Genomic DNA, 11596 nt, shown 5'->3' with positions numbered 1-11596 from the left:
GTTATCAGGTTTCCCCTCCATCTTCTTTTTTCAAGACTAAACATGCCCAGTTTTTTTAATCCTTTCCTCAGAGGTGAACTTTTCTAGACCTTTTAGCATTTTTATTGCTTCCCCTCTGGACTGTCTCCAATTTGTCCACATCCATCCTCAATTGTGGCACCCAGAATTGGACACAGTACTCCAGCTGGGAGTACTTGGCAAGTGGGCAAGGTAGTTAATGTGATCATCTTTTTTTAAGATCAGCAAATAAATAACACTAGCTATGAGGTCCAAAAGGTCACTTCTCAGTAGACTACTATGGCCAGACACATTTCAAACAGACCATGGATAAATACAGTAAAGGCATTTTTGCATTCCTTGATAACTATAGTTATTTGGCCAGCAGCAAGCTGAGATTTATCATGTTTGTATTATAGTATTTGCATTAACCATGAAAGCAAAGTATTTATGGGTTATAAAACTTTTTTCCTCAAGAGAAAAGACCAAAAACTGCGAATCTGACCACAAGCAAACTGTAAATCCTCATCAAGAGAACTGATTTGTGTTCTTGTTAGAACAACATTTGCAACAAGTTTAATCCAAAGTTCTCAAAGCACTTCAGCAACATGAATTCAAGCGCACAATATTCCTGTAAGGTATCACCCTACTTACCTTGGAGATCAGGAAACAGAGGCACAATGACTTGAAGCTCAGTGCAAAAATATTGTAATAAATAGCAAGACTCCCATTGACTTTAGTGGGTGTTGGATCAGACTTTGTGCATGATCACAGCAAATCACTGGTCAGGAGCTCTGACTCCCATTTCCCACTATTCTAGCCATTAGATCCCCCTTCTTCTCGCTATAATGTCTTGTAGCTGCAATCAATGGTATCTGTCAGAAATAAATTGTGGCAGAATCTTCCCTCCACCCTCTTATACCATATCCATCACCGTATATATTAATAAATGTGTAAGGCCAAAAGCCACAATTACAATAATCTAAACTGACATCCTGCATAGCACAGACCATAGAATTTCACCCAGTAATTCCCACAGCAAGCCCATAACTTGTGGTTAAGCTAGAGTATATCTTCTAGAAAGAGACAGACACTCTTGATTTAAAGACTTTTGAGTGATGAAAAATCTGTCACATCCTGAAGTAAATTGCTCCAATCATTAATTAAAGTCATTGTTAAAAAATTGCACTTTAATCCTAGTTTGTTTGTCTAGCTTTAGCTTCCAGTCATTGGCTCTGTAGTATCTGAATGCCTCCCAAATAGAACAAATACAAGGATTAGTCCAATGTGTATACTAGATGTCTTCCTCCTCCCCAAAATGTGGCTAGAAGCTTTATTACATAGTGTATTGTATATTTTTAAGGTGTATACCTCTTGTCTTCATCCTACTGCCTTAGCCTTAGAACTTTTGCTGTGGCAAAGATAGGCTAAAGAATTGGATTTTCCATTTTTTTCCTGAAAGTGAGGAGACCCATGGTCATTCTCAACTCCTCCTAACAGGGAAAGAGTTCCATAGCACTGGGCCAGGTGCTGGAAAAAGCTCTGTCCCCTTAGCATGACGTTGACACTTTCATAGTCCCAGTGAAACTTAGCTCCTGAAGGAACTTGGGGTTCCTGAGCAAGAGGCATTTTTATGTGGCTTGGTCCATGGTCATGGAAGTCCTTAAAGATGAGGACCAAGTTGAAGTGTATATGGAGTTCTCTATGTGGAGCCAGAGTAGTGAGCAGAGTACTGGGATGAGGTATGTTCACCAACCATGGTGGCTAAGGATGTTGTATTCTAAAGCAGTTGGAGCGTTAAGGTCAGTTCACTCGTTCCCACGTACAGTGAGCTGCATGGGACTCACAAAAGCATGTCTTCCACTGTGCCCAAGTCGCGGCCCAGCAATATAGGGCCAAACCTCAAGCCAACCTCAGATGGTAGGAGGAGTCCTGGGAGCCATAGCTTGTAGGGGAGCTGCTGTTTCAGTGACTAAACCTTCAAAACATTTATGGCGTCCCACCAACACAATTCTATCTCGCTCAAGCCGAGTTTCAGTCTGCTGCTTTTCATGCAGTTGCTGATCTAGGCAATGAGCTATTTGCATGATGGTTCTATTAGTGGTGGAGGTAAGCAAGACAGAGCTTGATGTCATCCGTTTTGCTGTTGCAAGCATAATTTTTGACAATTTTCTCCCTAGAATGGAGGAGTCATGTGGTTCAGGCACAGGACTAGGCACCAGGAGAGCTGATTTTTACCCCCAGCTTTGCCACAGGCTTTCTAAGTGAAGTTAGGAGCTATTTGTGCCTCAGTTTCTCCATCTGTAAAAGGGGGATAATGATTCCCTATCTTCCAAAGGTGATGTGAGGGACATTCAGAAACTATAGTGATGAGCACCATAGGAATGCCAATAAGGGCAGACTGAGAAGTTCAGGCTGTCTTCTTATAATAAGTATTATGCAATTCATTTCTGTGAGTGATGAAGATTTTGAAGTTGCTTTATCAGTGACAGGTGTACCTGTGGGTATCTCCGAACCATGCTGATGAAAAGATAAGAGTTACAATGCCAGTACCAGTTACTGCAACACTTCTTATTCCACTGGAAAGCTGCTCATGCAGAAATGGGATGTGTTTTGTTTACATGAAACCACTACAAACAATGGTGGACTGGAGCTCTGAATAGGTGACTAGTAATGTTGGTGCTCAAAGGTCAAGCAACACTATAACAACCAGCACAGGCACAGTAACTGGTAACATGCCCAGACTGTGCAAAGACAGTGAATCACTCTTTCCTATCTCTAGCACTGTGGTATTAAAGATAAATTTGGGTTTCTAATTGCTAAGTGAAATGTTGTCATGACTGAAGAGCTTTTCCCTGCTTTCTTCTTTTCCAATTGCAGTTGGTGTTTCCTAATAAAATAGTTCATGAGCCAAATCCCTCCCAGGCCCTCAGAAGCAGTGTGCTAATGCAACACCACAAGGGACAGCCTTACAGTTAGTAGGAACCCAACCAATGAAGTTGTCATAGCTCTCCCACAGCAAGGGAATTGAATCAAGTCTTGTGTGCTTTCCCAGTCACTCCGGGAAACTCAGACTGTTACTAGATTGGGATCTGAAATAAGGGTACTTCCCCATAACATGGTACAGACTGACACACTGGAAAAGTTAAGATAAAATAAAATTAGAATTTAAGATCCTCATCTAACTTGAGCCCGAACATTTTCTGCTGCCATTGAGCTGATCAGATCGTTCCCGTTGTGTTTAAAAAAAAAAAAAATGCAGAGGATTTCTGAAAATTAATTCATTATTCATAAATATTTTTGTTTGCAAACTAGCAATTTCTTGCAATGATGTAACACTTTTTTTTCCTGTTTCAGTATTGTGCACAGCATAAACATCATACATTATCACACTGGACCAGTTTTGTAACATACATTATGAAATCATTTTTCTTCTGGGTATATTCAGCTTGATTTTGCAAAATACAAAAAGCACAGAACATGATGAAACTGAACAGTAATAAAGTTACAAAAGCAAAATAAACTATGAACTGTAACAGGAGGACCTAATACAACAAAAGAAGCTAGAGATTTTTCCATTCAAAAATATTTTCAAAACATATTCATTTCTAAGTCACAAAGGATGGGGTACAGATAAAAATCCTGTGTGAAAAGCACTTAGCTCTTACCAACAAAATACTAGACTATTTAAACTGAATGTGTAAATTCTAACTTTATGATGATGATTTTCTTTTAGCCACTCACTCAGTTTGGACAATGAAACAAACTTGTTCAGTTTCCTTTTTTTTTTTTTTTTTTTAAGTCAGCTTCATTTTGTGCTTTTCTGGCATTTTTGGATGAGCTCGCAGCTGTGGTGTTTGGGACTCCTCCGCCATGGCAGAGGGAAGTTCAGACACAAACTTGTTTCCACTTTAATTCATAAAAACTTGTGACAACCCTTGTTCACATTTACATCCCCAACCCCCCATCATTTTAATGCAATTCTGGGTGCAATTCTGCCTTTCAGGTACTGGCACACGGTGAGGCAGAATAGAGACACAACACTTTCTGAATCTCTCTCTCATACATGCATGTAACACCAACAGACCACTGTTGTTGGTGGACAGGATTGAACGGGGGACCTCTTGCGCTAAATGCATGAGCTAAAAGCCATATGCCCCTTAGCTAAGGCTGGAGAATAGACTCATTAATCTCTCTCTCTCTAAGTGGTCATGGTACCACTAGATGGGACAGATTATCACACCCAGGAGGTGTGTGGGTCACACACTCGCATACACGCACACACTCAGTGTGCCAGCGGCTACATGCCCTAAGAACATGTTCTAAGATGGCCATGGCCTCACCTCCCGCCCACCCTGCTGGGGTGGCTCATGCTTCTAGCTGCATTAGCCAACAGTTTTTGTGTTATGGGGAGCATGAGGATTGCATTTATGGTTTGGTCCTATGTGGAGTGACACACAGGGGAATGGAGAAGCTCATTGTACCCTTCCCTCCTTCCCCAAGTTCATGCATCCACACAGGCGCAGGGACAACATGGCCCTACATTTGGGTGTAATTTACATCGTTCTGTCCATTCACCACATCCCACACACTAAGAAAGGTGTTGAGTAAGAAGCACAAGCCCCTCTTGTCTGTGGAATCTGTTAATGTTCTAGTGACAGGGTGAAGGTTTTGGGATGGCTCCCAAAAGCTTCACACTACATTCTTTGAGGCTGGTTTTGGCTGTAACTGAGGGTATATTTTGGGAGATGGCACTGGTGACCTGCCTGGTGAGGATGATCCCCTGCCCCCAGCTCCATCTTTTGGCTTGTGTAATTTCAGGCTATCCTGGCTAGAAGTTTCTGCCTTCCCTTCTGAGGGCTTTGCTGCCATGTTATTCTCTGCTGCCAGCTCTCTGCCAGTTGTTCCAGCTTCTTGCTTGCTTGCAGTCCCTGTTCTGTCTTTCCCTTCACTGCTGTTTGCTGGGGCAGTTGAAATTACCTGTGCAAGCGGATCCTTTATTCCTGGCTCCATTGATTCCTTTGTATCTTTCCATCTTCGGGCCCCAGATTTTGAATTGTATTCATACATTTTGCCAGTGACTGGGTAGGGGGGAAAACACAAACAGTTAAACTATTTCTCCTTTTAGCAAACCAATGGGAGGAAGTTCCCCTCAGTGTGTCAATTAGCAAGGAGTAAATCTCATCAAAAGGTCTGGCAGCTCTGGTCAGTTTGGCAAGCCCAACTTCTTCATCTAAGTCCTAGATTTTCTATTTTAACTATACAGGTCTAGTAAAGCAGCAAAACTCCTCTACTGTGGATTCAGTTATAGAGGTGCAGAAGTGTAATTATAGGCAATGCCTCTTTTCCCCTGGTCCCCTGTCCACTTAACAAGTAAGGAGTAATTTAGACAATATGGTAATTACACTGGACACCAGGAAATTTCTCTACAGATCTGTGGAGAGTAAATGAGCTGAAGTAGTGGATGCCTGTTTCCAGTGTACAAGGGAAGAGTCACTGTTAAAGTCTACAGAGGGCTAGAAGTACTTTCTAACAAAGCACTATTGCACAGTGCACAAAAGTACCAGAGATTTGAGACTGCAGGATCTGGAACTATGAGTTCCCCCCAGCATGTAAACAGAGAGATCACATTGTTCCATTCTCTTTCACTGCAGTATAGAGAATCTGTCAGGGAAAAAGCATTCTAGGCAAATTATAATTCAGTGACTAGCCCAGATTTTGGGGATACCTGATCTCTGAGCCTGGGGTCAACTTGGACCCACTAACCTAAGTTTAAAGGTATTAAACGATGTCTACAATAGATGCCATGTGGCATTTCAAATTTGTTTTTTCAAATAGGTTTGCTATCTTAAAGCAGCTAACTATCACACACAGTCTTTCCTAGTCTAGACGATAGTATGTTTTAGGGCTGGTCTACACTACATCGTTATACCAGGATATGTACATCAGTTAAGGGTGTGGGATTTGATGTGTTTTTGTTTGTTTGTTTTATTTTAAACCAATAAACTACTACAAGCCCTAGTGTGGACACAGCTATAACCTTACAAAAGTGTTTAATACTAGTATAGCTTATTCAACTTCCTAAACCTGATGCCCGTCTGGAAATGTTTTTCAGAAAGAGGACTGAAACTATAAAAAGGAAGGACAAACACCCTAAGGCACCCCTCTCTGTTCCTGCCCATCGCATACATGGTACCTGAAGTAACAAAAGAAGCATTCATTGAGCACTAGGAAAAGGGAACCGGACCTAAGAAGTTTGATCAGCAAGACTGCTGAAAGCATGTGGTGAGAAAACTTTTTACTTTGAATTTAACATAGTTTAAGTTAGGCATCAGTAGCATTTTATCATTATTATTTTTTACTTTTGTGCCTTGTTACTTGTACTCAAAATCTTTTGTAGTTAATAAACTTCTATTATTATTTTATCTAATTCAGTGTGTTTTAAACTGAAGTGTCCGGGAAACTCCATTTGGGGTGTGTCTAAATTCCTTTTAAAGAAATAACAAACTTAATATAACTTTCATTGTCCAGGAGAGGGATGGGCAATATAGGGCATACATTTCTGGGGGGAAACCTAAGATTGGGAGTATATTGGGGGTACCGCACAGTATAACCAAAGCTGGGGAAAGCCAGAGTGTAACCCAAGTGTGTCTGGCAGGCTGCAGGTACATGTAGACACTCTGGGTGTGGCTTGCATGCTGGAAGGCTGTTTGTGAGTGGCCCAGGTGGGAGCTACTTCAGCAAGGCAGTGTAAGGCATCCAAGGTTGCCGGGCAGGGGTGATACAGCTGCTCATTAGTCTGGATTGTACCCTGGTATGTCACAGGTGGAGATTCCAGTACCGGGTTTACCATGGCGCCGGGCCAAAGCTCCAAAGAGGCCCTGGCCTGGCCGGCTTTTCTCCTCCCCCCCACCATGCAGGGGCAGTGGTCAGAAGCTTGGTCCTGCCAGCCCATGCTGCAGGGCAGACTCTGCCTCTTCCCCAGTGTGCCCACGTTCCTGCCCCTCCCCCTCCCAGCGCTTCCCCCACTGTCAAACAGCTGTTTGCTAGTGCGAGGGAAGGGGAGGAGCGGGGCTGCAGTGCACTTGCTGCTCTGGGGAGGAGGCAGAGAAGAGGCAGGGATGGGGCCTTGGGGAAGGGGTTGGAATCAAGGCATACCCCTTCCAACCCCCTGCCTTAAGCCACTCAGGGAAGGGGGCTGGGAGCACCCCCAGCCCCCTGCCCTGACTCCTGCACCCCCCCACATTCCCATATGCACCCCTTGCACCAAACAGGAGCTGCCCCAGGTAAACGCTCTACACCCCAACCTCCTGCCCCAAACCTGAGCCCCCTCCTTCACCCTAACTTCTGGCCAGACCCTGCACCCCTGTCAGCCATTCTCTGTGCAGACAGCATCACACCTGTCTAGGGCTCTGCAACAATCACACACCCTTATCCCACCACCTAGATACTTAAGAAGTGCATAGGGGAAACTTAGGCACCCACACAGTATTCAGAGAAAACATTAAGAACATTCCAACTTCATCACACTGGAGGAGGGGCAGCTCTGTGCAGAGAGAGATTAAAGAATGGGCTAGAAACAGGGAGGAGGTAGGTACCTGCTCTCTGTGGGCAGGGGGGGGGGTCCTGTTTACCCACTCCCCAGCCCTGCTGCGCTTGCAGTTTACCTCCAGCCCCTCCCTTGCTCCAGGGACCAACTCTAGCTCCTGCCCTGCTGTGCTTTTGCCCCCGGTCCCAGCCTTGCTCCAGTCAGCAAGGACTAATCCTCCCTCAATGCCCCACTCTGCTCATCTTGCCCCTGGCTCCTGCCTCGCACCAGCTGGGGACCAGTCTTCCCCCCCCACACCCTGCCCCGCTGTCAGTGGATAAAAATCAATTATTATTTTTTTTAATCAAAAAATCTGATCTTTTTTTTAAAATTTAAATCAGGTTTTTCCTCAAAAAGCATTTTATCAAAAAAATCCATCTAAAGGTAGTTTTAATTTAAGATACATTATAGCTTATCATGAAACAGGGATTATAAATTCTAATTCTATAGTATGACACAATATATTCATGTAATGTTTAAGAAAGGTTTTGTAAATGAATTCCAATAATTCATGGATTAGGGACCCAATCCTATGGGGTTCCACAGACTTCTGTATAGATTATTTAGGTTAATCTTTCTATCTACCCAATGGGACTCAGTGCTCAGTCTAGAAGATACTACCAGCGGTGCTTAGTTTTGCAGTTCTCAAACTGGATTTGTGTCTCCAGAGGTAACATGCTTGTTAACAGCAAAAATGTTTTTAAATAAATAAATAAATATGTAGAGGTGAGAAATAACAGACCTCAACTTTATTGTCCCTCTGCAAATTTGTGTACACAGAGTCAATCCCTTACCTCTCTCTAAAAGTGCAAAGTTTCAAAAAGTTCAATGAACAGAAGATTGTTGGGGGCAGAATAGATCTGGACAAGGAGAAGTCCTGAGATAAATGTGAGAAGCGAGGGACGTTTGCTTTTTTTGTTAAAATATTGTTTGCTGTTGAAGAAAAAAATCCAGAATACTTAACGTTGTTGTTTTCGTTAAATAAATAAAACATTTAAATGTCTGTTTGGTGATGTTCTCCTCCTAATACAGCATGACAAGAAGATCCTCCAAATATTAATGATTAACCTGTTGAATTGGAGATAGTTCACCTCCCAATGACTTCATAAATATCTGTTTCAATTACCTTTGGTAAATTAAATAACCAAATAATCATTCATTTTCTGATATAGCTGTAAAACTAATCTGAAAACTTTTCAAAATAAATCATTGTTTAAAAATGTATAGTGTGTACCTTCTAAAAATGAAACCTACATCTATCTCTGAGTTGTGAAGAATATGTATCAAGGTTATAACAAACAACCAACAAGAATGCACTTTTATGTAGAAAACCATGATTACATTGAGTCTCCCTGACTGGTGATTTAAATCACGATTTACATCAAATCCACCCTGCCTGCTATGCTCTTGCCCCTGGCTCCTTTACTCCCCAGGGGGGCCCACAAATACATTTGGCACCAGGCCCACAAAAAGTTAATCCGGCCCTGGAGCTTCCATAACCTTCCTAGGTAATTTGTTCCAGTGCCTAACTACCCTGACAGGAAGGTTTTCCTAATGTCTAACCTAAATCTCCCTTGTTGCAATTTAAGCTCATTGCTGCTTATTCTGTCCTCAGTGGATAAGGAGAACAATTTATTATACTCCTCTTTATGGCAACCTTTTACATACTTGAAGACTATTATGTCCAGGCTCAGTCCTCTATTCTCCAGGCTAAACAAATCCAGTTTTTTCAATCTTTCATTATAAGTCATGTTTTCTAGGCCATTAAACATTTTTGTTGCCTCCTCTGGACTTTATCCAATTGGTGCACATTTTTCCAGCCTTTCTGGGCATTAAGGTATAGACCTCACAATGGCCACTCGTTTAGGAAGATCAGTGCTACAGCTTTTGACTCATCCTGTTGCATCTAGCTTTTGCCTCAATTCTTTCAGTCTTCTTATCTGTTCTACTGTTTCTGAGAAGCAGCCTGACCCATAGGTTCTCCTGTTTTATACAGTCGGTAGTCCCTGGATGCAACGGCACCAGTGCATTTCTGCTGCATGAGATGAAGGTGGGCTCACAGCAGCTGTGCAGGAGTGAGACCCATTGACCCCTGCTGTGCTCCCCTGTGCAGATTTTGGAGGTGGCATCAATACATCTACTCCTAATCCACTAGCCCGCCTCCTGAATGTGGGGGAGCGGTGCAACTACAATCACAGTCATGGAGCAGTCCTGCTACCCCTCCACACACATGGGGAGGGGAAAGGAGGGGATTCTTTCCTCCCCACTCCCTGTGCTAAGTCCATGTATTCCTGTTTGGCAGAAGTGGCACCAATTCAGATATTTCCAGGGGGAAAGGCTTGGGGGGTGGGAATTCTGGTCTCCCCACTCTCACCCTCCTCACAGAGACTCTCTGTTCTGGTCCCCACTCGTCTGATCCCCTTCTCTCTCAGGCTAAGAGCCTCCCCTCGATCTTATCCACATAGTGCATAAGATGGTGCCACTAGGAGTCAAGTTCTCAGCGCACTCCCCTGTGCTCTGCTTACAGGAACACACTCCCCATATACCACGTACCAACAGCATTTGGTCCAGCCACCCCTCCATCTGTATAGAAGGGTGGGCAGGTCAATTTTCAGTGGTGTTGCCACCATGCAGCCACAGTGACTCTCTGGACCCCTCCAGCAGCAGCTGTACCGATTTATTACAGGACTACTGCTTAAAAGTGGTCAGGCCTTCCCTCTCCCATCCCCAGCTCTGCCACCTGTAGAACTTTAAACAAATGTAAAAATCTTGGGGGAGGGCTTTGCCCCTCCTGCAGCCCTGCCACCTGGTGCCACTGCTTGGCAGGAGGAACAGGAGTTGCCCCATAAAGTGTACATGCTTTCAAGATATTTAGATATCTTGGCTCATTTACAAATGTTACTAGGGCATTGGCGTGATTTTCATAACCTGTGAACATAAGACCAATGGTCCATCTAGCCCAGTATCCTGTCTTCTGACTGTGCCAGTGCCAGATGCTTCAGAGGGAGTGAACAGAACAGGGCACTTTATTGTGTGATCCAACCCCTGTCGCCCAGTCCCAGCTTCTGACACTTGCAGGCTTAGGATACCCTGCACCTGAGGTTGTATCCCTGAACATCTTGGGTAATAGCCATTGATGGACCTATCCTGTATGAACTTACCTAATTCAGTTTTTAACCCAGTTATACTTTTGGCCTTTATAACACCCCTGGCAATGAGTTCCACAGGTTGACTGTGTGCTGTGTGAAGTTCTTCCTTATGTTTGTTTTAAACCTGCTGCCTATTAATTTCATTGGGTGACCCTTTGTTCTTCTTTATGTGAAGAAATAATATTTCCGTATTCACTTTCTCCATAGCTTGCATGATTTTATAGACCTGTATCATATCGCTCCTTATTCATCTCTTTTCCAAACTGAAAAGTTCCAGTCTTATTAATCTCTCCTCATATGGAAGCTGTTCCATTTCCCTAATCATTTTTATTGCCTTTCTTTGTAACTTTTCCAATTCCACTATATCTTTTTTGAGACGGGGCGACCAAAACTGTATACAGTATTCAAGGTATGGGCATGCCATATATTTACGTAGTAGCATTATATTTTCTGTCTTATTATGTATCCTTTATTAATGGCTCCTAACATTGTTAGCTTTATTGACTACCACTACTCATTGAGCAGATGTTTCCAGAGAACTATCTACAATGACATCAAGATCTTTCTTGAGTGGAACAGCTAATTTAGAAGACCCCATCTTTTATATGTATAGCCGGGTGTATATTTTCCAATGTGCATTACTATGCATTTATCAGCATTGACTTGAAATGTAACTCCCATTCTCCTTGGAAACAAGAAGCCGTAAATATGAAATGTGAATATCTAACCAGGGTTAAACTGGATTAGTTACCTTATTTCAAGCCAAACATTTAAATTTACTCTCAATTTTTGTTTACCTGGATCTCTGGCTTCTCCATCAAAGACAGCGTTTATCTTGGTCATTTCCTATGAGGAGACACAC

General features: G+C 42.9%; 1 protein-coding gene across 1 annotated transcript in view; it reads right to left on the bottom strand.

Annotated features, from left to right (window-relative positions):
- Positions 1-3708: 3708 nt before the first annotated feature.
- The window catches only part of CDHR3 (cadherin related family member 3), an 83734-nt gene continuing 75846 nt past the window's right edge, over positions 3709-11596 (bottom strand). The window contains exons 20-21 of the mRNA XM_050926221.1: positions 11532-11580; positions 3709-5078 (exon numbers count right to left, since the gene is read on the bottom strand). Coding sequence (XP_050782178.1) covers positions 4690-5078; positions 11532-11580 — 438 coding nt within the window. The 3' untranslated portion in view covers positions 3709-4689. The remainder of the gene's footprint in view (positions 5079-11531; positions 11581-11596) is intronic.

This window comes from Gopherus flavomarginatus, chromosome 1, assembly GCF_025201925.1.
Source record: "Gopherus flavomarginatus isolate rGopFla2 chromosome 1, rGopFla2.mat.asm, whole genome shotgun sequence".
Taxonomy (NCBI): domain Eukaryota; kingdom Metazoa; phylum Chordata; order Testudines; family Testudinidae; genus Gopherus; species Gopherus flavomarginatus.
Note: the sequence above shows the minus strand (reverse complement) of the source record. Positions and strands in the feature narration are given on the sequence as shown.